The following is a 27,279-nucleotide window of genomic DNA, read 5'->3' as shown; positions in this document are numbered from 1 at the left end:
CATTGTAATAGATGGAATCAATGGTGCAGCTATTGCCAAAGCCCAAGTAATGCTGGTGTACTAATCAGGTGTGCTGGACAGGACAGGAGATGGTGGGTGGAGTGCCCTTATTTGGCACCATGGCCACATGTATGCCATTGGGATGCATATCAATCATACTGTGCATCAATCACAGTGAAAGAGTTGCCAAGACTGGGCCTTGCAAGCTAATGGAAATGTATACTTCCTTCTGTGTGTCATGATGATGTAGTATAGTCATTTTAAAGGAGTTGTGATGGTTTTATATGCCATATAGTTGGACTTGAAAGCTTTCCCATGAGGTTATAAACCGAATGGATTTAAAATAAAACCTTTCTTCAACATTAAAATCACATTGTTTTGTGCTCTTTTGAATATTACCTTATAATATGTATATTTGTTTATTTAAAGACAACACCATAGTTACTTTCAACCTTGGAACCCACTTCTATGAAGAAAACAAAAATAAAAAAATATGTAGAAATCAAGACACAACATTTCATATATGATAACACTGCACAGAAGTTTCCTTTAATCTTGTCTGGCTTTTTAACAGAAACCTGGATGTCAAAGGAAGACCTCTCCCTAATAAACACAATAGGAACTATGAAAACCCATTGGACCAAACTGTGATATCATTTATTAGTTCTGATTTGTTTATTTCCAATATTTCCAAAATTAGATTTAGTCTAAGCAGAACTTAGAAAAGTTATTGTTTCTATTATAAATCTCATAATTCTCCCAGTGAGGGATTCTGAGAGTTGTAGTGCAAAAAGTAAAATTTCCAAACTCTTGTCATGACAGGAGATAATCAAAGATCTAAAGTCAGGGAGTAACAGTAACACTTGCAGTGGCTAAAAAAAAAGCCACATTAGTAAACAGAGCAGGATAGTACTTGCTTTTGAAACTAATATCCCATTTCATTTGCAAAAGATCCCCCTTAGGCCATTTTAGCATCCATAAAAGCATCCAGATCAATATAGAAATATATAAAACAAAAGCCATACGATGAAAACCACATTGATTAAGAACATCAGAAAACGCTTATGATATATAGCAGCAGCACACATGCCTAATAAAATCCACAATGCAACTCAACAATCTCAAGTGAACCTTCCAAATCTAATACTGATGAGTGTTAATCTGTTTCCATCACACCAAGGAGTTTGTTTCAGTCCTGGTTGTGGCTGTGTTACTGAGTGATGGACGTACTGCTATATACCTCAAAAGTAAATCTCTTGTGGACCAACCAAAGCCCTGTGACCTTAAGATGCCCCTGTTCCCCAGGGCTATACATTTTCTCTAATAAAAGAGATGCCTCACGTGAAATGTTTTCCAGGTTAAGGGTTCTCAAGGTGAGGCATTTCAGGCTCTTGGTCACAAGGGCAAATTCTAAGAGCAGGAGCCAGGAGGCACTTGCTCTGATCTGTTCATATGTGGTACCATGAGGCAAAGGCAGCTAGCTCTAAGGACGCAACTTGTTTCAACAAGAGTTGCATTGAGGTTTTGCCAGCCTGTGCCTCACGTTTGACACATGCCAGGACTTGTGGTGAATCTTGTTAAGTTAAACCGCAGAGCAGAAACAGCATGAACAGCAGTTTAAAGGCACAATCATACAACCAGGGTCTGCACTAGGTAATTTTCAAGTGTAAGCAAACAGAATTTTGGCGCCTCTCCCCCCCCCCCCCCCCCCCCAAAACCAATAAATGAAAAATAAAAGTGTTGGATAATAAGGAGGGATTAAGGAAAAGCCTATTAAATGTCAAATTACATTATGATTTTACAAATTAAGCACCAAAACATCGTGTTTTACAACAAATCAATAGAAAAAGTAGTTAAATACATGGTAATGTTATGTAGGAATTACTATATTTGCGAATTTAGCAGCAAACATTGAACTGGGATATAGGGCAGTGTGGACTTAGATAATCCAGATCAAAGCAGATATTGTGGGTTATTCTGCTTTGATATTATGGGTTATATGGCTGTGTGGAAGAGCCCTGAGGGTCCTTAGGAATCCATAGGAATTAAAAGGCCACCGAAAGGGAATCTGGCCCCCTGTTATTAAAAAACTCTAAAATCAGGACAGTAAATAAAGAACAACACTCTGAAAACGGGGGAAATCCAGACAGGAAACAATCAGAGCCAGCTAACACCTCCCAACCAAGGATGCCCCCAGGGAGGAAGCAGCCAGGCTTTGAATCTGTAAGGCCATTAAACGCTAATCAAGCTGGCCAATTGCAACATTCACACTAGCCTCAAACAGACAAGAGCTCTTTCTCCCACCCTGGACTTTCCACAGATATATAAACCCCACTTACCTAGCTTCCAACAGACTTCACAACCTTTGAGGATGCCTTTCATAGGTTAACCATCAGGAGAGAAAGCTTCTGGAACATGGCCAGGCAGCCCGGAGACCTGGCCTCCAGGGTGAAGGCTAGGCCGCAGAGGCGGGCCAGGCCGCGGAGGTGGGCCAGACCGTGGAGGTGGGCCAGACCGCGGAGGCGGGCCAGGCTGTGGACGCAGCAGGGACAAAGCAGCGGAAGGAGAGGAAGGCCACGCCTGGGCGGAGGGCGCTGTGGGTGGAGGACCAGGAGGGAGGCCCAGGCGTGGCCTTCCTCTCCTTCCGCTGCCTTGTCCTCGCCGCCTCCGCCTATTCTGCCTCCTCCTCCTCTTTGAGGCAGTGACTTCTGTGATCCCGCCACCACTCCCCCCTCCGGGCTCCGAGAACTGTGAGACCATGGGGCACTTTCACTGCCTCCTCCCACCAGTGGTGGAGGCCATCCTCCGCAGCTGCCGCCTGCCATTGGGGCCTCTGCCAGCCCAGGAGGAGGGGGAGGGGGAGGAGGTCAGAGGGTGCAAAGAGGGCAGGGGAGCCAGGGAGGGCAGGGAGGTAGGCTGCGCCCTTCCAGACTCATGGCGCCTTCAGCAACCGCGTAATTTGCCTAACGGTTGACCTGCCCCTGCATACAACCTACTCCAGTTAGTTGAGGATTAGCTTTGCTTCTATGAATTTTCTAATCCCTTCAGTCTAACGGATGGATATGTTCTGCTGCGACGATCACTAGTAAAGAAAGCCAGTTATTTATATGACTGCAACTGATCAATCCATTTGCATTTGCATGGTGTTTGCATTGACTTGAACTTCGAATCATAGAGTTGAAACTGGGCCACCCAGTCCAACCCCCTGCCAAGAAGCAGTAAAATCGCATTCAAAGCACCTCCAGCAGTTGGCCATCCAGCTTCTGTTTAAAAGCCTCCAAAGAAGCCTCCATCACACTCTGGGGCAGAGAGTTCTACTGCTGAACAGCTCTCACAGTGAGGAAGTTCTTCCTCATGTTCAAGTGGAATCTCCTTTCCTATAGTTTGAAGACATTGTTCCATGTCCTAGTCTCCAGGGCAGCAGGAAACAAGCTTGCCCCCTCCTCCCTATGATTTCCCCTTACATATTTATACATGGCTATCATGTCTCCTCTCAGCCTTCTCTTCTGTAAGCTAAACATGCCCAGCTCTTTAAGCTGCTCCTCATAGGGCTTGTTCTCCAGACCCATGGTCATTTTAGTTGCCCTTCTCTGGACACATTCCAGCTTCTCACACTAGGCATGTCAAGAAGAGTTCTATGATATCTATGGTAACAGCACTTTGAGAAGAGAGGAAGGACTGCAAAGCTATCAAGAAGCTATGGGGTGAAGAAGATGCTATCTTATGTAACTACTTTGGATTGCTACTTTACCAATGAGACATTCTGCTCTTTGCAGGAATAATAATAATAATAATAATAATAATAATAATAATAATAATAATAATAATAACAACTACTACTACTTTATTTTTGTATCCCGTCTCCATCTCCTCGAAGAGACTCGGGGCGGCTCACATGGGGATGAGCCCAGTATCAACATAAGTTAAAACACAATCCGTACATTAAAACAATATAACTATATAAAATAAACAAGATAAAAACATAAAACAACATGAAACATATCAGGTACTTTAAAGCAGAAGTGAGCTTATAGAGGACTCTGAGTCAGGCTCAAGAATAGTATAGGGGCGATCAGGATAAAGGCAGAAAATCTAATTAAAATTAGTTAACAAACCTACAGGTCTGAGGGGCAAGGATAAAGTGCAGCGATTGTAAACAAGTTGGGTAACTGACTTGACTATTCAATCAAAAGCACAACGGAACAGCCACATTTTGAGGTCCTTACGAAAGGTGGCCAGTGAAGGTGCCAGTCTGATCTCCCTAGGGAGGGCGTTCTAGAGCCGAGGGGCCACCACCGAGAAGGCCCTCTCCCTAATCCCCACCAATCGTGCTTGAGACGGAGGCGGGACAGAAGGGCCTCCCCAGAAGATCTCAAGGCCCATGTGGGTTCATAGGGGAGGAGGCAATCGCAGAGATAAGCAGGACCTGAACCGTTTAGGACTTTGTAGGTAATCACCTGCACCTTGAATTGGGCCCGGAAACTTATCGGTAGCCAGTGGAGCTGCTTGAACAGGAGGGTTGACCACTCTCTGTAGCCTGCTCCGGTTATCAATCTCACCACTGGACTTTGTACCAGCTGTAGTTTCCGAGCTGTCTTCAAGGGCAGCTCCACATAGAGCTCATTGCAGTAATCCAGTCTGAAGGTGACTAAGGTGTGGACCACCATGGCCAAGTGAGACTTCACAAGGTACGGTCGCAGCTGGCGCACAAGTTTTAACTGTGAAAAACCCTCCTGGCCACCGCCGACACCTGAGCATCAAGCATCAGCGATGAATCCAGGAGGACTCCCAAACTATGGACCTGTGTCTTCAGGGGGAGTGCGACCCTGTCGAACACAGGTTGCCACCCTATGCCCCGATCGGCCATGCGACTGACCTGGAGGACCTCTGTCTTGTCAGGATTAAGTTTCAGCTTGCTAGCCCTCATCCAATCCATCACAGCAGCCAGGCACTGGCCCAGGATCTGAGGGGCTTCCTTGGAATTCTGTGGGAAAGAGTAGTAGAGTTGAGTGTCATCTGTGTAGAGATGGCTCTGAGCTCCAAAACTCCTGATGACTTCGCTCAGCAGTTTCATGTAGATGTTAAAAAGCATAGGAGACAGAATGGAACCTTGTGGTACCCCACAGGTCAATGGCCAGGGGTCCGAGCAGGAGTCTCCCAGCTTCACCAACTGGGAACGGCTCTCCAGGAAGGAGCGGAGCCATTGCAAAGCAACACCCCCAATACCATTCCGGAGAGCTGACCCAGAAGGATATCATGGTTGATGATATCGAAAGCCGCTGAGATGTCCAAGAGAACCAGCAGGGTCACACTCCCCCCCATTGAGTTCTTTGTGGAGGTCATCCACCAAGGTGACCAAAGCCATCTCTGTACCGTGACTAGGCCTGAAGCCAGACTGTGACGGATCTAGATAATGGGTCTCAAGCAGGAATCCCTGGAGCTGCGAAGCAACCACCCGCTCCAGCACCTTGCCCAAAAAGGGGATGTTGGAAATTGGCTGGTAGTTGTTTAATACTGATGGATCAAGGGATTGGTTTAACCAATGCCTGTTTTAAGGCAGATGTCCCTGATCAAGTGAGGCATTTATGATCCTCACAAACCAGTTTACCAACCCCCCACTGGTAAGTTTTATTATCCAGGAAGGGCAAGGGTCTGAGGTGCACGTGGTCGCTCTCACAGCTCCAAGGATCCCCTCAATGTCATCAGGCTGAACAATCTGGGTTGAACTAAGACTCCAATCCAACATGTCCCATCATCTATTCCATTCAGCAGCTGTTCCTGTCTGGGGCATAAAAGCAAAACATTTGCAGGTGCAGAAAAGTCAGAGTTGTTTTCAAAGGGGACAACACAAAAGGAGCTTGCTTGATTGGGGGTGCCGCTTTGAAGCTCTGTCCCTTTATCTTTTCATATCTGACTGTATATGGTTTTTGTCTGTTTTGAAAAGTAAGGATTTTAATGCCCAGTAAGGATACATTTTTAGCAGAAGTGGGGAGATGAAGGCAATCGGCCAACAGCTATTGGAGTTTTTCAGAGAAGATGGAGATATGGAAGTGGGGAGATAGTTATATCATGGTGAAAGTGGGAAGCACAACAGAGTGCTGGTTATCCCCAAACTGTCTCCCAGGCCTAATAATCTGAATAGTATTGGTAATAGTAGCTTGGTTGAAAACGTTGCTGTAGAATGAAGGCTATGTGGATGAAATGGGAAAACATAACTATCTAAGCATTGAATGAGCATGCTTATAACATAGAGACTGAGTTAGATGAGACATTGAATGTTTGCCATATATATAATCTAAATCCCCTTGGGGAGATAGAGCGGAATATAAATAAAGTATGCTGTTGTTGTAGTAATATTGGATAGCCCACACTGCTGCTCAATAGTTTTTCTGAGCCAGAAGGAGAGTGATCTAAGAACTGACATTTTCACTGAATTAGAAATGGGCCCATATTCCTGGCCACCATAACAATCATAGATTGGTCGCGAATAATATCTAACCCTACTTTTGTTGCTGGTCACTCTTTTGAACTTTATTTTCTATGCTGGATAGAATCTGGGAATAGAGAAGCTTTCTATTGTCACTGACAGATCAATCTGTGGTCCAAATTTATATTTAGCAGAAGTGAGGGACTCAGAGTGGTCCATCCCAGGAGGTTAATGGATTCAAAAGATTTCTCCATAGAACTTGGGGGTTTTCCTAGCACTGCAGCAGACAATATTTGTACACTATTGAGCCAAACGGCTTCCTTGTTGCCAAAAGAGCCAGCAGCAATTGAATGAGATAGAAACTAGAGTAGTAATTTCCAAGCTCTGGTCCTTCCGGTGTTTTGGACATAAACTTCAGCATCTCAGCTACTTTGGCCAATGATCAGACATTCTGGGAGCTGAAGTTCAAATACATGGAGGACCAGAACTTGGCAATCACTGGACTAGAAGAGTGTTAACAGAAGACTGGAAGGACGTTGATTGAACACAGGCTAGACTTGATTAAAGGACTACTTTGTAGCAAAGTAAAAAGCAAATACATTATTATTTTCTGCCACTATTGTGTCTGAAAGGAGCCATTCAACAGAACTGCTCTGAATGGTCAGCAATCGTACTAGTCAGGCACAAAAAGAAATACAATGCATAACAGTTCACTATGAAAAATTTGCAGAGCACTTTGCCAATAGCATTACTTAGGTCCACTCTGACATTATTTTTTGAGAACAGTCCCAGTGGATGGAAATTTGGTGTCTCCTTATTTAATAATCATAGATTAGTTTCTATTCTGAAATCTAAGGCTATGGAGATTCATAGAAATGTGAGGGCCACCACAGATCCTTGAAGAAATGACACCCAGCACAAGTGTGTAGACCTTTTTTCCTCCTTAATTTTTTAAAAAGGAACTTGGGGGGACTGGGTGAGTAGGTCAAAGTAGGCTGTCTAGAGCCTGAAATTCACAGAGGAAGTCCTTCTCTCAGTCTCATCCCCTTTTCAGGCATGGCTGATAGGGATGAGAGATTGGACCTTCTCTTAAATGCCACAGGCATTTAATGGCAAACAAATATGTTATTAACATACAACATGTGATAATGATTGCAGCAGTGGCAAATAACTAACTAGCTTCCTATAATAATTTACACAATAAATTGCTTTTTAAAACAAACATTATAAACTACAGAAAATACATACAAGTCAGCTGTCCTAATAATCATAAGTATATTTAAATCAGTTTTGATTCTATGAAGTTTTAATATGGATTTATCAATCCATTTAACCAACTAAAATTAGAGGTTCTCAACCTGTGGGTCCCCAAATGTTTTGGCCTTCAACTCCCAGAAATCGTAACAGCTGGTAAACTGGCTGGGATTTCTGGGAGTTATTATTTATTTGTTTATTTATTTATTTACTTCATTTCTATCCCGCTCTTCCCACCCCGCAGGGGACTCAGAGCGGCGTACAACATATATTTAGTTGTAGGCCAAAACATCTGGGGACCCACAGGTTGAGTACCACTGAACGAAATGCTGTTGGTTTTTCCAATCCGTTCACCTTTTTGGTTCCTTCATTCCTGCCATGTCCTTGTCTCACTTTCCTAGAACTCTATGTTCACTCATATCCACAATACATTACGGGTGGAATGAATCACTTGGGGAGGAACATCTTCCACATGCCAATTTCTCTACTGTTCCTGCTTTCCCAGACAGCCAGGTTTGGCAAGGGGACAATGTACAAGAAAGGCAGGCTATTTAGGTTGGCTAGTGGCCATTTGAATTGTTCTGTTAAGAGCCAGTCTTTGAGCACATGTCTGCCAGTTGATAGGGCCTTTATCAAAGGAAAAGGAGTGCTGATTTTGGTTGGGCTATAAATGCATACAGTAGCATGGAAAGATGGTTTTTTATTTGCTTACATGCCTTGGCCTAGTCCTGGTTCTAGCTGGACATAAAGGATTGTGTGGGTGGCTATGAGGAATGCTCACTGCATCCCTCTCAGTTGACTGAACAAGCTCTACGGTTATGGAAACACTGGCATGATTACTGGAACCGTGGTAGTGACTTACTGAAAAGAGCATTTAGGCTGCACGTTGTATTGTGAGCAGGTTGGTTGAAAATTTTGAAACCAACACGATTCAAAGGAAAGAATTATAGACGTGATTTCAGGAGGCAGAACTGAATGTCACATATGATCAACATGGTTCAAATTAGATCAGATTTAATAGTCTTTCTTTCTTTGCAAAATGAACTAAGGCTTTAGGTCTGTGATGGTGACTAAGATTCTTTCTGAATTATCAGCAATCTCTGCAACAAGGGTATAATGGGAGCCTCCAGATTTTGTTGGTCTTCAGTGCCTAGTGTTCCTCGTCATTGGTTATGTTGGCTGGGGCTGATGGAAGTTGCAGTCCAGCAAAAATAGAGGAGGAGTGCATGATTTCAGTGTCTGCTCTAAGATACCATCTTCAGAATTCTTTGGGTAAAGCTGGGTTGGATAAAGTATTGTAAAACACTAGGTTCTTTTTAATGTGGAGATGAAATGTATTTTCTTGTAATAAAGATAGTATACCGGATTGCTAAGAATTTTCAGGGAAGGAGAAATCAAAGAAAAATGCACACTGGAAAACAATGGTTGGGAGTAAGATTGAGTGTCTGCATTCAAAGGCAGAGAACACTTTGTTCCCCACAAAAGTTCCTTGATCACAGGTGAGCACATGGTGCAGCTCTCCTTGAAAACACAATGCTATTTTGCAATGTGTTATTGAATGGCCCCAAGAGCTAGCCTATATTGAGAATCTTGCCTCTTCCTGTACAATCTCTTCCATTTCCATATTCTAAACGCTTGGAGGTAAAGTCAACTAATGGAGTTGATTGAAGGCAGTATTTGTGCAGAAAATCCTTCTGGTTTGCTAATACATAAATTGAAATATTTGTGTAAGCTGCTTAGAGCTTTCAGGAAATAATGTAAGATATAAATCAAACAGATTAAAGAAGGAAATGACATCTAGTCCTAGTCTCCAGACACATTATAGCTATGTGCTTGTGTTGGTTGAATATTCTTATTTCCAGTGCTTTAAAGAGGTTTTTTTTTGGTCTGCAACTCCCCTATCAAAAGAAGTGGGGTGTGGAAACTGGGAATTGTAGATCCAAAAAGTGGTGTGTTCACCCCACTTATTTCATGCACGTGTTCAGTCTTAGGGCCATGCCTTATTAGAAACAGAATGACTTGCTGAGAAACAGCCTTAAACCGTCAATTTTCAATGCTGGGGAAACTAGGGTGGCGGTAAAAGCAGGCCTGTTTCCAAACCTGCCCAAAGGCTTTGGCTTAATTTCTTTCTGTGCACAACTCTCTGCTTGGGTGCATCAGAGGCAGATAAAAAATGTGAACACAGTGGGACCAAAGTGAACGAGATCTGAATAAGATTAATATGGATTTTTAATAAACTATGCCCACCAAGATTTTTGGTCACAAGCTGCTTATTACGAGGCCTCAAGGGATTTTGTCCTACCAGGACATGGGTTTCATAAAGGCACATTGTTAACTTAAATCACTTTTACTCAAAATTGAGAAATGCAGCTGGGTCATAGCCATGCAAAATGAATTGCATTGCTGTATTCTGAAGGAAAACCCTCCCCCTCTCCATTCATGTATTTTTCTGTGAATGCACCACATTACTATCCTAGCTGCTTTTTTCTGAAAGGGAGAAAAATCCAGAAAGGGATTCACTACAGAAATCTGGGGCATTGTCCACTGGGAATTTCTGAAGTAGGCCCACCAAAAATGAACAAGAAATAAAATAAGAGCACAACTGTTCTCTCCAGAAACATTTTCAATTATTGCTCCCTCCTCTCAGGACTGGAATCATCCCATGAGAAATAAAGTTAATTTAGTTTTGCTCTTATTTATTTCTGTTCTTGGCAAAGGTAGAAAGATGGAATAAGGTATACAGGAAAAATATGCTATTAACAAAGCAAGTATGATGCTGAAAGGCTTCCAATGATCACCTTTCCCGACCCAATGTCCTCTGAATGCCTTGGACTACAATGTCCCTTGTTCCGATGGGAATTGCAGGCCAGGAGTGACATTAGTCCCACTCTGTTTTGTTTTGGTCAGACGCAACCTGGAATAGCACTGTGTCCAGTTCTGGGCATCACAATTCAAGGATACTGACAAACTGGACCAGATCCAGAAGAATGTAACCAAATGATCAAAAGTTTGGAAATCAGGCCTTATGAGGAGCGATTTAAAAAGCTGGGCATGTTTTGCATGGAGGAGAAAGGTTTGAGAGATGACATAATAGCCACATTTAGCTATCTGAAAGTATGCTATATTGAAGATGGAGCAAGTTTTTCTGGTACTCCAAAGACTAGGCTGTGGAGTAATGAATTCAAAATACAGAAAATGACATCCAACCTAAACATTAGGAAGAACATTTGGCAATAAGAGCTGTCTGACAGTGGAATATGCTGCCTTAAAGTGTGGTGGAGTCTTCTTTGGAGGTTTTTAAGCAGAGGCTGGCCAGCCATCTGTTGGGAATGCTTTGTCTGTGTATGGCAGACAGACTGGATGGCCCTTGTAGTCTCTTCTAACTCTATGATTATATGATCTGCAAAAATTGTCTTCAAGAAGCTGGGGAATAGCTTAGTGTTAATAGACCACAAAGCAGTAGACAATGGCTATGGCCATGTTCTACGGAATCAGGTTTTTTTTACTATTAAACAGTATTTGTCAGAGCTTGAGAAGTAATACAGGCAGGAGTGCCTCTGAAGACATGCAAAATGCCTCTTCTCCCTTGACTACCTTCTATTAGCCCCAAGGAAATTAGCTTAGGAGGGTTTTTGAATAATGTTGAAACAAAATTAACAACAGACCACAGATTTAGAAGATACTGGCATGTCAGTCTACTGAGGTTAGAACTCTTTCACAGCTGTGGAGATCATTCGAAGCAACTGTTGGATTCTGTATTTTGCAGACTACCAAAAAATAAAATTGGTTGTGTATTTCTTTATGCCACTGCCCTGGTGCAATCCAAAATTATGCGGCTAAAAGCAGTGCATATGGCAGATTACATTCAGCCAATGAACATGTGCATAGAAAGAGAGAAAAAAGGACTCTGTTGAGCCAACCTATGGGAATGCTCTTTGTGCAGACTGGATTCTTGAATATATTATGCTAAGTTTCTAAAGCACAGATGATCATAGTGTGACCTTGGTGTCACATGTGGCTTCCGAGGTTACTTTTGCAGCCTTTGAACCCTCCAGAATTTCTGGATTACCTTTTTACTGGATTCCTTGCTTCTTTTGGAAATCTCCGAGAAAGGCAATTCACCTTTTAAACAGATGTGGTGGCCCAAAAACTGTTTAACATAAAATTTCCCACCAAAATTGAAACTATCAGCCACTTCATTCTCCACCCCACCCCGCCTTTTTCATACTTTGTGCAAACCGTCCCCTGAATTTGCTGTAGGGTCCCCAAAAGTTTGAAAGACAGTGAAACTAAAGGTCACAGAAGAAATCTGTCATTTCAGATAGAGAGAATAACTAAGCTCCCCTAACAGTTTAATGCTATTTTAAGCCACAAGAGAGCTCGTTGTTACCAGAAAGGCAGAATTTCCAAAAATATGTTGCAGTTCTTCCAAGTCACAGAAGAAGTGATGGCTCTGGAGATGCAAAGCGCGATATGACCTCATTTCGTAAAGAAGAATGGTGAAACCTGCCTCCAGGAACAGCTACAATGAGGGTTATTCATCTAAAGCTGCTGGACAGGAATACTAAGCATACCAGAAAGCTATTGACCCATTACAGGTGACAATCATCTATAATGTGTAATAGAAAACCTTTTTATACAAAAGTGGATGGATGATTCATTTTAGCTGAGCTGCAATACAGAACTTCATTTGATTCAAGTAGGTTTTACATTAAATGATGAGAAGGTCTAAATACGCAATAATGAACTTTAAGCAACGCAGCAGGCATGGCAAACTACAGAGATAAGGAGGACAATTTTCAAGACCAAGGATACACAGCAGAAAATATCTTTGGTTTTCTATAGCAAGGCTGAGTATTTTGTGGCCTGCAATGTCTCCTTTACTGTCCCAGTCTTCACCTATGCACACACAAATAAATGCTCCAGAAGCAGCCTGAAATCCCATTTTTATTTTTGAGGGGTGGGGGTGGAGGGAGGTTGAAAGGTGGTTTGTGGGTCCCACAATAGTTCACCTGTAATACAGAAGTTGGTTGTCACTGAATTCAAAAGGGACAATACAAAGTTAGTAGAAAACCATAACAGTACTGTTTCCCCAAATATTTAACTGGATTCCTTGACCTACTGTATTTTATCACATAATAGTTGTACCCCTTTTTCTGTCAAAAGGGGATAAAAATGTGACTATTATGCAATGAAATATGGTAAATCAACTAGTGCAGATCCATTTAATCAACTGCTGAGTAGCAAAGTCTACACTTACATTCTACACTTGATAAAACTATATCATAATATACCAAAGTTAAAAACATCAATGTTAAGAGAATTTCTGATTTCTAGACAGATGGTGAAGAACATCTAACTGGAAGAAAACCAACATATTTGAAATGTGGTATTGGAAGATCATTTTACAGATAGCACGGACCCCCAAAAAGATAAATGGATCTGACTACAAATCAAGTCTTTTCTCCCACTGCAAGTCAAATGGATTAAACTGAAATGTAATCATAAGCTGGCATATCATACTGGAAAAGATTATAATTCTAGAAAAAGTGAAAAACAGTATGAAAAGAGGAGGTCCACACTACATGTGGATTAATTCACTCAAAGAAGACATATCTCTGAATTTACAAGAACTGGTCAGGGCTGTTGATAACTGGGGCTCATGGAGGTCTCTTATTTGTTGAGTTGCCTAATTCAATGACAAATATAAAGGAAACACTTAAAACAGATCCCATTGACTTGATAGACTACTTTAGTTGAAACTAGTAATTAGATTGAGGACTCTGATCATTAGTAAGAGAACAAAAATGGCTTCAACAAATATGAAGGTGGATTCCAATTTGTCTTGGCCAACAGCAAACTGGGGATCACAGAAGGAAAATGAATCCTAAAGGGTAGAATGGAGACAGGGATGAATGGATTCTAATCTTGGACATACTTAAAATTTTATATAATGTGATTTTATTTTGCAATGGTATCTGTTTTATATGAATTGTTGTAGATTTTTTATATGAATTGTTGTTTTTACATTGTTTTTAGGCATTGAATTTTTGCCTATTTATTGTAAGCCGCTTTGAGTCCCCGTGGGGAGAAAGGCGGGGTAAAAGTGATGTAAATAAATAAATAATAGCCCACCATGGCAGAACTTCTGAAAATGTTCTTTTCTTTTTCTCTATGTAGCCAACACCTCATCCTTGTTTCTCAACAGCCAGAGCCATTGTAATTCAGTATCCGAGTACTGTATTAAAATCACTTATGACGACTATGTAACAAAATGAAATCTCACATATCAGAGGAAGCTCTAAACTTGGCGTACTGTTGTCTCTAGTGTGTTTTCATCAAGATGTAAGTGCTTATCTTTCATGGAATATGAATCACGATTCTTATGCATTCAGCCCACCTGAATCTTTTTATAAAAAAGTATGTTTTGAAGCACTGATGAGAGCAATGACTTATGTAATTAGGCATGAAGTGCAAAGCGAGACAGATAAAACTGTCAGAGTAGTCAAGAAAAGCTAAACTCCGGTATAATTACATGATTTAAGAAATAAAGCAAATAAATCCAACCAAATGGCTGTAATAACACATATATTATGCATATAAATGTCACACAAAATAAAAAGTTGTAGTGTTTGATCCCTCTGTCTTTTTTTTAAGCATGAAAAAGAATTCAGTGAAGGCAATCTTATGGTCCAGTTTCTTTTCAAGAGACTTTGACTTCACATCTCAACAACAAAAAGGAGGCAGTCTTAGTACAAAATTTAGTAAACCTCCAATATATTACAATAATTGGCAAGCTATTTTAGGAGGTACCTCCACTTGATCCATAACAATAATGAACATAATACTATTGAAAGTATTTAAAGTTTTTCTCCAAATACTGTCTTCAAGAAAGCTTGCTTCTTGCCATAACTTGGTCTTGAAAATATTGTATTAAGCTGCTTTATCTCTTCTTCTTCGTTTCTTTCTTGGGTTTCTTGCTTAGCGAAGCAGTAGCAGCTTTGGGTTTCTTTATCACTTCTGAATTTTTCATCTCAAAGCTTTCAGTATCCTATTAGGAGTTTATTTAGAGAAATAAAATCAACAGTGATTTTAAGTATGTGGTCACACATTAAAACCCATAGGCTTATCTGGTGTCATATACCGTGTTTCCCCAAAAATAAGACAGTGTCTTATATTAATTTTTGCTCCCAAAGATGCTCTAGGTCTTATTTTCAGGGGATGTCTTATTTTTCCATGAAGAAGAATTCAAATTTATTGTTGAACAAAAAAATGATCATTTATTATATGCTCTACAGTAGTTGTCATCACAAACCAGCACAACCAGACAAACTGTGAATCCTATCAAGAATTTCTTGTTACTACCATTATTTCCATGTACAACACTCTATGGTACGTACATTTCCTGATTCTGCATGCTCTGGTGTTCTGTTCTGCAGGTATGCTTCCAAACAAAACCTTTGCTAGGTCTTACTTTCAGGGGAGGCCTTATATTTAGCAATTCAGCAAAACTTCTACTAGGTCTTATTTTCTGGGGATGTCTTATTTTAGGGGAAACAGGGTATTACAGTAGTACATGAGAACTTTACAGGGATGGGATAGAAAGTGAACCACTATTTTTACATGGGTTTAAAGCACATTATTTAAAAGGAAATGCAAAAAAAAAATATGCAAACTGATTTTATCCAGCGTTACTTTAAGTGACAGAGCACTGCAGCTTAACTCCAAGGAAGTCCATATAGGATTGCAGCCTGATCATCATGTATACAATATTTACATTTTAAGAATACATTGCAGCTCTCGTATAGGCAGGAAAAAAAGGAAAGGATAGGGAGTGAAGTGAAAATAGGGAAGAGAAGGCTAAGGGCTAGACACCAGCAGGATGCAAAGAAAGAACGGGGGTGGGGGTGGGGTCGTGAGGTTAATTGGATTGAGATGGAGTGAAGCAAAGACCATGAAAAAAAGTGTCGAAAAAACAAAATGCTGGTTGCAGGTCAATCCTGGTTAATGTAATATTTTCAGTGGGCAGATTTCCACATTCTTATAGCATATCAAGGTCTACAGGCTGGACTTAAGTTTAGCTAGTTGAATTTAGTGCTCATTTAAATAATAGAACAAATTTGTAATGGCAATTTCATCCAAGTGGCTTTGATGGGAATTAAGATTAACCATTTCTATGTGGGTTCACCTGTGATATGCTATTTTGTAACTGTGCATTAAATGAGTCTACACTATTGAAATCTTCAAGCTGTGTTAAAATGTTGTAACAAAAATGCATCATGGCAGTGGTTCTCAACCTGTGGGTCCCCAGGTGTTTTGGCCTACAACTCACAGAAATCCCAGCTAGTTTACCACTGTTAGGATCTCTGAGAGTTGGAAGGCCAAAACATCTGGGGACCCACAGGTTGAGAACCACTGCATTAAGAGCTAACCAGTATATACCTCCCTGCATACACTCTCATGGAGTAAAGTTAATTTTGTCAGATATTTTAGGCGAAAGAAATGGAATTTGGGCCATGGAAGCTTATTCTGGAGTGAACAGCCTTCTGGGTTTGGAGAACCTATTGGAGATGGTGGTGGGGGCAACCATCAAATTTACTACAGTTCTCATAATTGCTGCCAAATTTTGGTGGCAACTGTGATGATTTTTACGGTAAATATAGAGCTAGAAGACAGGAAAACATAGGAGGAGAGAGAAGATTAAATACTAAGAAAAAAGAGAAAGCAGAGAACAGTTTTGCTGTGGGAAAGCACTCTGGAGATGAGGTCTGAGATGTAGCAGTGTAGTTAATTTTTAGTGGTATATATTTAAATGACCCTTTTGCCTGTCTGCATGAGAGCATTCCCCAAACTAAATACCTACTGATGTGCACAACCAATGGTTGTGCTAGTTGGTGGTGATGGCGATTGCACTCTAACACATCTGAAGGGAGCCAGTTTGGGAAAGATCACAGGAAGGAACATCACAGTTACATGGGAAAGTCAAATATCTGGCATGGTAAGTGGGTACAGAAGTTGATTTATCAGAGTTTCAATGCCTAAACCCTTCAAGTAGTTCAAACTTTTTTAAAAAAATAGTTGCTCAAGCCATCAAAGAAAAATAAGAAATTAACATTTAAAAAAAAATTACAGTCTAATTTGAAACCTGGAAATTTTAAATTTTAAAACCCAGGAGGTTAAAAATACATCTGTTTCCAACTGCACAATTATTTTAATATCATTTGTGAGCAGAAAACATTCCTTCCATGGAACCCAAAATCTCACCATTTTTGGGAGGAAAAAATCTCACACACGCATGGGAGCAGAACTAGGTTCCTTTAAGAAGCTACATACACCCACATTGTTCCTCATCATCAAACAAGCTTTGCTATACATATTTATTTTTAGGCTTTTGGAGAATCTCAAAATCAATATATGCCAACTGGAAAAGGCTGCAGAAAAATGGAGGTGTAGGCAAATGTCAAACCTCTAAGAAGAGTGTGGATAACACCACAGAGGGGGGAATAGTTAATAGTATCTTTATCTTCAAGGAACTTGGCTTGAATCTCACAAGTAAATGGGCTATTGCAGTTCATGCTAATGCGGCAGTCCAAGAAGGGAGGAGACTTGGCTTGGTTTCTAAAGGATGTGATTCACCCAAAGGAAGCTGGCCAAAAGAGCTTCAGCTCTAGAAAAATGGAACAAGAAGCATTCGGGAACTCAAAGTTCAGAGGTCCTGAAAGATCATTGCTGCCTTCTAATGTTCAAGCTGAGGCAAGACTTCAAAAAGTCTTGCATATAAGTCTTGGTATGAGAAACTAGTGAAACAGGCAGCATCACTGGTCTGGCTTGGGAATATCTTGAAGTGGATGTGGTTGGTCTTCTCCATAATATACACTTAAAATACAACCCTCAGTTAAGTGGCTTAACTCTTCCATTACCCATCTGTGTTTGGGATATAAAACCCATCCATAAAAACAATATAAAAGACACACATACCTTTGGAACTCACCGGGAAGAATTAGCGGGATGTTACAAATTACCATTAAAGAATACAATTGACAATGACTAAATTGGCACAATCATGGCCAGAATTTGCATCAAGACTCACAAACCTAATTAAACATTAGTATTATGGAACAAAACTGGTTTATCACTGCTTACCATTTTGTGTGTCTTTGGAATAGGAAGAATTATGGCTAACACACAGATGAGCTGGAAAATGGCACCAAAGAAAAGACCATAGTGAAGGATGTTTTCCAAGAGTGTAGGCTCTGGGATTTCAGGGGGTGAGAAGTCTAGCTCAGCAGCCATGACAGAAGTTTCCAACTAAGCCCCCAACAAGTTCAGATCTCTTCCTCCTGTGATGAAATGAATAAGTGTATAGTATTCTGTATAGTTTCCCTCCCTCTGCCCCATAAAGTCATGACAGCCATTCAGAAATTTTAGATAGCATAAAAATCCTGCTATCTTACTGGTACCAGCCAATCTGATGATTACATTTACTTGTCAGGTAGTTAATATCTGTAACCTTTAAAGCCACAAATGTTTCTCCCCCAGAATGAACCAGCTCAGCCCTAAAAGTTAATGAGGCATTTCTATAAATCCTATCAGCCTCAAAGAGGCTTGTGTGGTGGCATTAAAGATGTCAAAATCACTACTTACAGATCATTCTGCTCCCTCCTTACCACCGTTTCCATGATGGCCAAAGTTTTATCCCAGGAAATTTCTGGTCTGTTCATGGCCTGAATCCATTGTTTGCTGGCTTCCTGTTACTAAATGTTGTATCAATTGCTTTTAAAGCTTTATTAAAATTGTTTCATGAATGACTGTTTAAAGTGTTTTTAATTGACATGAACTGCCTCATTCTTTTGTATGTGGAAAGGCAAGATAGACATTTCTATACATCAATTAATTGTGTTAATTAATTAAATCTTAAATTTTAATTAATTAAAAAAAAGTCCCTTGCACACTGGAAAGTTCAAAAGTCAAGCATTGGGGATATCTCTGGCAGCACAAAGACTGCAAAATCAATGAACAGCCAGACTATCCAATGCTAGAATGGAGGAGCTGTGTATCCAGTCATAAAAAAAGATCAGGATACTCTCAGTGCTCCCCACTCCCTTTTTCCAGTGACACAGAAATGGCCATCATAGTAGGCCACACTGTCACACTAATATTCAGTATTTCCAGAATTTCATCATTTCCTAGGTTTCAGTTTTAGTAGTATTGACTCATTTTAAACAACCCTTGTACATCTCATACATTAGTTGTTAACTGTTGTCAGGTTGAGTGACTTATGGTAACCCAACTCACCTTATCATTAACAGCCTTTTTTAGGTCTTGCAGGCCTTCCCAAGCATTATTGTCTTGACTTGCGAATCATGTCTTCTCATGATATGTCTCAGTTTAGTCATCTAGACATAGCTCAGGCTTGATTTGGTCTAAGACCCATTTATTTGTCTTTTTGGCGGCCCACAGTGTCTACGTGAACCACAGCCAAGTAATATGTGGAGGTGAGCCAGTGTTTTTGGAGCAGAGTTTAAAGGAATTTCTGCAACTAAGATTTGTAACTAGGCTTATGGGCCTTTCTTAATCCTTGCCTATGCTATCCAAAGCCATATAAAGTAGAGTCTCACTTATCCAAGCTTCACTTATCCAATGTCCTGTATTATCCAATGCAGTCTGCCTTTTAGTAGTCAATGTTTTTGTAGTAAATGTTGCAATGTTTTGGTGCTAAATTCATAAATACAGTAATTACTACATAACATTACTGTATATTGAACTACTTTTTCTGTCAATTTGTTGTAAAACATAATGTTTTGGTGCTTAATTTGTAAAATCATAATGTTATATTATGTTTAATAGGCTTTTTTCTTAATCCCTCCTTATTATCCAATGTCTTCGCTTATCCAATGTTCTGCCAGCCCGTTTATGTTGGATAAGTGAGACTCTACTGTATATATGGCTGGAGTTACACTTTAACAATGTACCTGTTCCAACTTACTTAGAAATTCAATTTATGAACAAACCTACAGAACAAACTTATCTTGTTTGTAACTTGGGGGCTGCCTGTACTAGTTATCATCAGCTACAACATATGTGTTGTTGAAGGCTTTCATAGCCAGAATCACTGGATTGCTGTGAGTTTTCTGGGCTGTATGGCTATGTTCCAGAAGCATTCTCTCCTGACATTTCACCCACATCTATGGCAGGCATCCCCACAATAAAATCTCTTCATGTATGTGTGTGTTCAATTACATAAAGGCAGGTGGGACTACACCTGATTTTACTTGCTCACTCCTATCATATGCAATTCTTCCAGTCTGTGTCCCTTATATACACCCGAAATAATAGGGCTTTGGGTTGATTGGTTATTTAGAGCTGCTATGGTGCTAAACTCCTGGAAAAAGTTTGGATAAGACCTAGTCCCAGATCTATTCAGTACTTTAACCAGGAGGACCTCTGCCTTAGACTAAAGAGAGCTGCTGCCAGTTTTAGAGTAAAACAAGCAAGTGCCAGATGGATTTGATATACAGTACCCCTCTCATTATATTGTTTGTTTTTTGGAGTGAAACTGTGCCACTTCCAATTATGTCAGGCTCAGTTATGGCCACTGAAAAGACATAGGGGGACAAAGGTTTACAGGATTAGAACAAAAAACACCCAGTTCAGTCTTCTGTTTAAAAAGTGGCCCACCAAAAGCTTTATAGCAATCCATAAAGAGATATGTTTCCCAATTAATACATCACTGATTTTTAGGTTCATTGAAGTTTACATGATTAACAGTTTAAGCCATGGAAAGAGATTGGATCTGCAATTTAGACAACTGTTTGGAGGAGGGCGAAAACCTTTATAAAAATCATGTACTTCCAGAACACCTATTTTTAGTCACTAGATTCACATAAAGAGGGAATGACAAGTCACAACCAAAATAGTTCCCCACCTACTCAAGTACTCTATCTTCATTCCTATTAAAACTTCAGGTTTAAAATACAACCCCCTGAAATGCTTTCACTCATCCTACAAACACTTCCTGCATTTTTAAAAAAAATATAACACCTTCACCATCACTCTCTGTGAAGTAACCTACTTCCTCCCACTTTCTTAATCCCATTCCCCATTTCTAGAGGTTATATTTTCATTTTTTATGCTGAAACAGATAAAATAGTGTTTCCTGACCTACTTTCTTCCACTTACTCCTCTAGGAAGGAAAGAACTAGACTAATTGCTAGGTACTCTGCAAGCAGGAAAAAATCCTCTTATTTTTTAAGGCCATTAGGAAAAGAAGGGAAAGAAGGAAAAGAAAAAGAATTATGTGGCGGATAATAAGAAGCCATGGGGCAATTTCTAATAAGTAGTGTATCTCTTACCTGGAAATGTTTCCAAATTGGATGGCTAAGATGTTGACACCATTGCTTTCTGATGGTTCAATGTACCCAAACTTTGTTTCATGCACAAAATTATTTAAAACATTGCATATAAAATTACCTTCAAGCTATGCATATAAAGTATATATGAATAATAAATGAATTTTCATTTGGTGTTCCAAAATCTCCTCAAATCCAAAACACTCCTGGTCCCAAGAATTTCAGAAAAGGGATACTCACAGTAACTCACATAGGGACTGGCTTTAGTACAGCAGGTTAATCACCAGCTGCAGCTGCTGTAAATCTTACGAACCAAAAGGCTGACAGTTCGAAGCCAGGTCAGGGTGAGCTCCTGACCTTCAGCCTAGCTTGTCGCCCATCTGGCGGATCAAAAACAGCAATGTGAGTAGATAAATAGGAACCGCATGAAAAGCGAAGAGGAAAAAAAGTTTATGAACAAAAAAAAAGCTCTTTGCTAAGGAAATGGAGCAACAGCACTCCCGTCGCCAGAACTGAGCGCAGCCTCCAAAGATGCCGAAAAAGATGGGGAAAAGTCTATATAATATCTATCTGTTGTCTGTCTTGTCATTGTATAACTGGCATTGAATGTTTGCTGTATATGTGTTCTGTGATCCACCCTGAGTCCCCTTCAGGGTGAGAAGGGCAGAATATAAATACTGTAAATAAATAAACAAGGATTTTGAATACAGATACTTTTCGGTTTGCTTTGAATTGTATTATGTGTGGATTTTTTAAAATGTGCATTTGATCTGGATGATTTGTTTTGCACTGGTATTGTAGTTTTGTGATTTGCTATTCCTTCCTTTTGTATGTGTATATGCACACTTTACATCAGGCATGGGCAAACTTTGGTCCTCCAGGTGATTTGGAGCCCAAAACACCAGGAGGGCCGAAGTTTGCCAATACCTGCTTTAAATAGTATGCCTTGGGCAGGACCCGCTGATTTTGCTAATTCTATTGTAAAGCACCATGTACATTTCCTAATGCCATATAAATCATGATAATACTAATGACACCTTTAAGGAATGTGTATAAGGTGCATATGAAACATGAATGGATTCTGTGTTTAGGCTTCCAAGATAGATGCAGATATCTGCAATTATATTTATTTATGCCCTGCTTTATCTCTTCCAAAGGGGACTTAAAGCAGCTTAACCTAAAAGCATCAGCATAGCCATTTCAAAATATACAACTATATAAACATTATTTTTGTATATTTTTAAATGGTTATGCTGGTGCTTTTATGTTAAACCGCTTTGAGTCCCCTTCAAGAGAGATAAAGCAGGGTATAAACAAATATACAAATACAGTAGAGTCTCACTTATCCAAGCCTCACTTATCAAAGTTTCTGGATTATCCAAGCCATTTTTGTAGTCCATGTTTTCAATATATTGTGATATTTTGGTGCTAAATTCGTAAATACAGTAATTACAACATAACATTACTGTGTATTGTGAGTAGATCAATAGGTACCACTCCGGTGTGAAGGTAACGGTGCTCCATGCAGTCATGCCGGCCACATGACCTTGGAGGTATCTATAGACAGACAATGGTGGCTCTTCGGCTTAGAAACAGAAATGAGCACCAACCTATAAGGTAAAGGTAAAGGTTTTACCCTGACGTTAAGTCCAGTCGTGGCCGACTCTGGGGGTTGGTGCTCATCTCCATTTCTAAACCGAAGAGCCGGCATTGTCCGTAGACACCTCCAAGGTCATGTGGCCGGCATGATTGCATGGAGCGTCGTTACCTTCCTGCCAGAGCCGTAGCTATTAATCTACTCACATTGGCATGTTTTCGAACTGCTAGGTTGGCAGGAGCTGGGGCTAACAGCGGGCACTCACTCCGCTCCCGGGATTTGAACCTGGGACCTTTCAGTCTGCAAGTTCAGCAGCTCAGCGTTTTAACACATTGCGCCACCACCAGGGGCCATACTGAGTAAAAATTTCAACCTATACTGAATAAAAACGGCTTTGGGTGCATCTACACTGTAGAATTAATGCAGTTTGGCACCACTTTAGCTGATCTGGCTCATTGCTATGGAATCATGGGAGTTGGGATTTCCACAATGCCTTTTAGCCTTCTCTGCCTAAGAGGTGCCTCACCAAGCTACAAATCCCAGGATTCCATAGCACTGAACCAGGGCAGCTAAAGTGGTGTCAAACTGCGTTAATTCGACAGTGTGGCTGCACCTTTAGCACCACGCTGTGTGTATGCACAGACCGGCCTCCTAGTTGGGAAATACAAAGATGTCCCTGCCTATTCTTGCACAGGACCGAACAAATGCAACATTCCCTCTTCACACTCCCAATAAGATGCCTCTTACCTCCACCCAAACGCCAAGCCTTTTTCCCCCGGAAGCGGTTGTGCTCCTCCAGGAAGTGCTCGCTCTTCGTCTACCGTAGCAACCACCCGTAGCAACGCGTTGCTAGGGAGGCGTGGCCTTTGGTTTGCTGCTTGCCTCGCTGCTGCGCTTCCTGTGCTGCTGAAAAGCCTCTTCTTTGGAGCGAGGGCAGAGCGCCCCCTGGCGTCATACAGAGGGATGGCCTCCTCTGAGTCTTTGCTTCGCCATTGACTTATTAAGTCTGCAGATCTTATGGGCATTAGTGTACTTTGGCACCACTTCTAACTGCCATGGCTCCATGCTGAGGGATATCATGGGAGTTGTATATTTTCAAGGTCTCTAACCTGCTCTGGATACTTAAGAGTGCATCTAGAGCAGGCATGGGCACACTTTGGCCCTCCAGGTGTTTTGGACTTCAACTCCCACAATTCCTAACAGCCGTTAGGCTGTTAGGAATTGTGGGAGTTGAAGTCCAAAACACCTGGAGGGCCAAAGTGTGCCCATGCCTGGGCTTTAGTGATAAGGCCTTTTTTGCTACCTTCGCTTGAAATGAAGGTTACAACAGCAAGCCATACAACCTAGGATGCTTCTGGATGGGGAGCTCCAACAATTACTAATCATGGCGTGTATTTATTTTGCCTTTCTTCCCAGATAAAACAAAATGGCGGTAAATACAGATATAGTGCAAATATAGTGCAACGTTTCGTAAGTGAGGTCAGGCAATAAAATAATAAACACTTCAATGGGAAACATCCTAGGTGTGAAATATTGCAACTGGAATGCTGGGAAAAACCAGTTCAACACTGCCAATGGTGTACAACAGAAATGGACACTAACATCTCCCTACAAAGGATTCCCCCAGGCAGGAAGCAACCAAGCTCTGAAGCTGCAAGGCTTTTCAGTACTAATCAAGGTGGCCAGTTGCAACATTCACACTTGCCTCCAACAGACAAGAGTGTTGGGGGATGGAAAAATCAGTTGATGTATTAATAATTGGAACTCATTGGAACTTATGCCTCAAGTGCCACCTCCCTGCAGTAAAGAACTGGTGGGATCACAAACCTGCAAAAGTATTTGGAAATGAACATGCAAAGATACTGTGGAACTTCCGAATCCAGACTGACAAAGTCCTGGAACACAACACACCAGACATCACAATTGTGGAAAAGAAAAAGGTTTGGATCATTGATGTTGCCATCCCAGGTGACAGTCGCATTGTCGAAAAACAACAGGAAAAACTCAGCCACTGTCAGGACCTCAAGATTGAACTTCAAAGACTCTGGCAGAAACCAGTGCAGGTGGTCCCGGTGGTGATCGGCACACTGGGTGCCGTGCCAAAAGATCTCAGCCGGCATTTGGAAACAATAGACATTGACAAAATTACGATCTGCCAACTGCAAAAGGCCACCCTGCTGGGATCTGCGCGCATCATCCGAAAATACACCACACAGTCCTAGACACTTGGGAAGTGTTCAACTTGTGATATTGTGATATGAAATCCAGCATATCTATCTTGTTTGCTGTATAATAATAATAATAATAATAATAATAATAATAATAATAATAATAATAAAACTTTTTTTCTATTCCGTCCTATCTCCCCAAAGAGACTCAGGGCGGATTCCAACAAACAATGGCATACATTCAATGCCTTCAAAAAACAGATAAAATATGCATATGATATAAGAGAAAACTGGTATAAAATGATGTACCAATGGTATATCACCCCAAGTAAATTAGCAAAATGTAACAAGAATATGAACGCAAAATGTTGGAAATGTAACATGGAAATCGGAACCTTCTTTCCTATGTGGTGGAGCTGCAACAGGGCAAAAAATATTGGCGAGAGATTCATGGGAAGATTCAGAAGATCTTAAAGATAAGTTTACAATTGAAAGCAGAATATTTTCTTTTAGGCATCATCAATATAAAGTTAGAAAGAAATAAAGATATCTTGTTCAATCATTTGACAACTGCAGCAAGAATTGTCTAGGCAAGACATTGGAGGACAAATGAAATACTTTCCTCTAAGGAATGGCTGACAAAGATGAAAGAAATAATGAGTGTGGACAGACTGACATACAAATTGGCTATAGGTCAAAATAAACCAAAAAGGAAACGGACTGGACTATATTGATGAACCTTATGAAACTGGAAGAAATGAGAATATTACTTTAAAGCAGAAAGAAAAAATAAATGATATTAATCCTAGGGAACTCACGACAATCTCGAGGAAGAATAGATATATGAAATAAGTTTTTAAAGGACTATACTTCACGATGAAGAGGATTGGAAGCCACCATATACGGTAACTTTTTCTGTTTTGTTTTCTTTCTTTTTTCTTTTCTTATTTTTCTTTTTTTATCTTTTGGGAAATATTTAATAACATTTATTTAAAATAAAAAAAAACAGATAAATATTTGCATAAAATCCCAACAAGACCTCACATATGAATACAGCATTAAAAACCTAACTTCAAATTAAACCTAATATCAGTGAACTGAGTATAACATCAACAACCTATAACTGAAAATGCAAACCACAAAACTGATTGGTTGGGCCACACCCAGGGAGCTAACTGAACCTGGGGATTTTGGCAAGAGTTACGGATGGCTTTCTGTGCAGGAGCTTAGCAAGAGATGAGGTTTTGCTCCTGGGCTGCTGAGAAGAAGACATTTTACATGGACAATCTACAGACCACTTGAATCTCTCTAAAAGGACATTGTGTGAGTCAATGCAACTGTTCACATGATTGTATATACACTTCTCTGCATTTTGAACAGTAAACTTCTTGTTCTTTACTGATGATTTGTGTGGCATATCTTTTCTCTGGCAAGACAGTGTGTGGACTTGTCAAACATGAACTATGTGTGATTTTTCATTCTGCCACAAAGAGTTTTTTTCTCCCACCCTGGACATTCCACAGATATATAAACCCCACCTGCCTAGTTTCCAACAGACCTCACACCTCTGAGGATGCCTGCCATAGATGTGGGGAAAACATTAGGAGAGAATGCTTCTGGAACATTTCCATACAGCCCGGAAAACTCACAGCAACCCAGTGATTCCAGCCATGAAAGCCTTTGACAACACATTGGATGTTCACTTCTTCAAAAGTACCCTATTTTAGGTAAGTTTAACCTGTAACAAATAACAAATATATGAAGTGTGCTTAAAGTCTGGAAAGTCTGCTCTTCTATCACTTTATCAAGCCTAAATCCAATTGTTAGTACTAATGGAGTAGATTGAGCCACTGCATCAGTAAAATCTTGCATAGTAGTTAGCTCAGGCACATTCCCATTGATTCATTGGGTCTCCTATCCTAGGGAGTAACAATCTAAATAAAATAACATTGTTGTCATTGTACATTGTACAGTGAAATTAAATGCCCTCCCCAGCACACATCACAAAAACAACACACCCATCCCTCCGCACTCCACCCACCACCGCACTACCCCCAATGCCACATCAATGCGAAATCACAGAGTTCAATATAGTTACAGATCTAGGATAAAAGCCATCTTTCAGTCTGTTTGTGCTTGTCTTTGTTACCCTATAGTATACCGTCAGACAAATGGTAATAATTCTAAAAGAGAACATGCTGGGTGAGATGGATCCTTAAGAATGTTCTGAGTTTTCTTAAGGCTGTGGGACTTTTAAAGTTATCCCAATGAGTGGAGAGAGCAACCAATGATTCTCTGTGCAAAAGTGGTGACTCTTTGGAGCGCCTTCCTATCTGTCACTGTGCAGTTACCAAACCATTCGCAGATGCAGTAGCACCACAGTAGAAAGTCACCAGCAGTTTTTAATTCAGATGTTGTTTCCATAGAAGTCTCAGGTAATACAATCTCTGCTGGGCCCTCTTAGCCAAAGCTGCCATATGGGTG

General features: G+C 40.6%; 1 protein-coding gene across 2 annotated transcripts; it reads right to left on the bottom strand.

Moving 5' to 3' along the window:
* Window positions 1–12,610: 12,610 nt before the first annotated feature.
* Window positions 12,611–23,502, bottom strand: manbal (mannosidase beta like). Of its 2 annotated transcripts, none has more exons than XM_003225287.4 (4): window positions 23,375–23,502; window positions 21,271–21,410; window positions 17,825–18,021; window positions 12,611–14,732 (listed from the first exon to the last, which is right to left on the bottom strand). In XM_003225287.4, exons 3-4 carry the CDS (start codon window positions 17,972–17,974, stop codon window positions 14,625–14,627), a joined length of 258 nt encoding a protein of 85 aa, XP_003225335.1. In that variant the 5' UTR covers window positions 17,975–18,021; window positions 21,271–21,410; window positions 23,375–23,502; the 3' UTR covers window positions 12,611–14,624. The 2 variants fall into 2 exon arrangements, with proteins under 2 accessions (XP_003225335.1, XP_008115805.1); XM_008117598.3 differs by having other exon boundaries at window positions 21,281–21,410.
* Between the last annotated feature and the right edge of the window lie 3,777 nt (window positions 23,503–27,279).

This window comes from Anolis carolinensis, chromosome 4 (genome assembly GCF_035594765.1).
Source record: "Anolis carolinensis isolate JA03-04 chromosome 4, rAnoCar3.1.pri, whole genome shotgun sequence".
Taxonomy (NCBI): Eukaryota; Metazoa; Chordata; class Lepidosauria; order Squamata; family Dactyloidae; genus Anolis; species Anolis carolinensis.
This window is presented reverse-complemented; position numbering and strand designations above follow the sequence as displayed.

Coding starts and splice junctions, on each gene's coding strand:
- manbal (XM_003225287.4), bottom strand. CDS start 17,974: ATGGCTGCTGAGCTAGACTTCTCACCCCCTGAAATCCCAGAGCCTACA. Junction 14,733..17,824: donor TTCCAAAGACACACAAAATG/GTAAGCAGTGAT, acceptor AACTCCTAATAG/GATACTGAAAGCTTTGAGAT.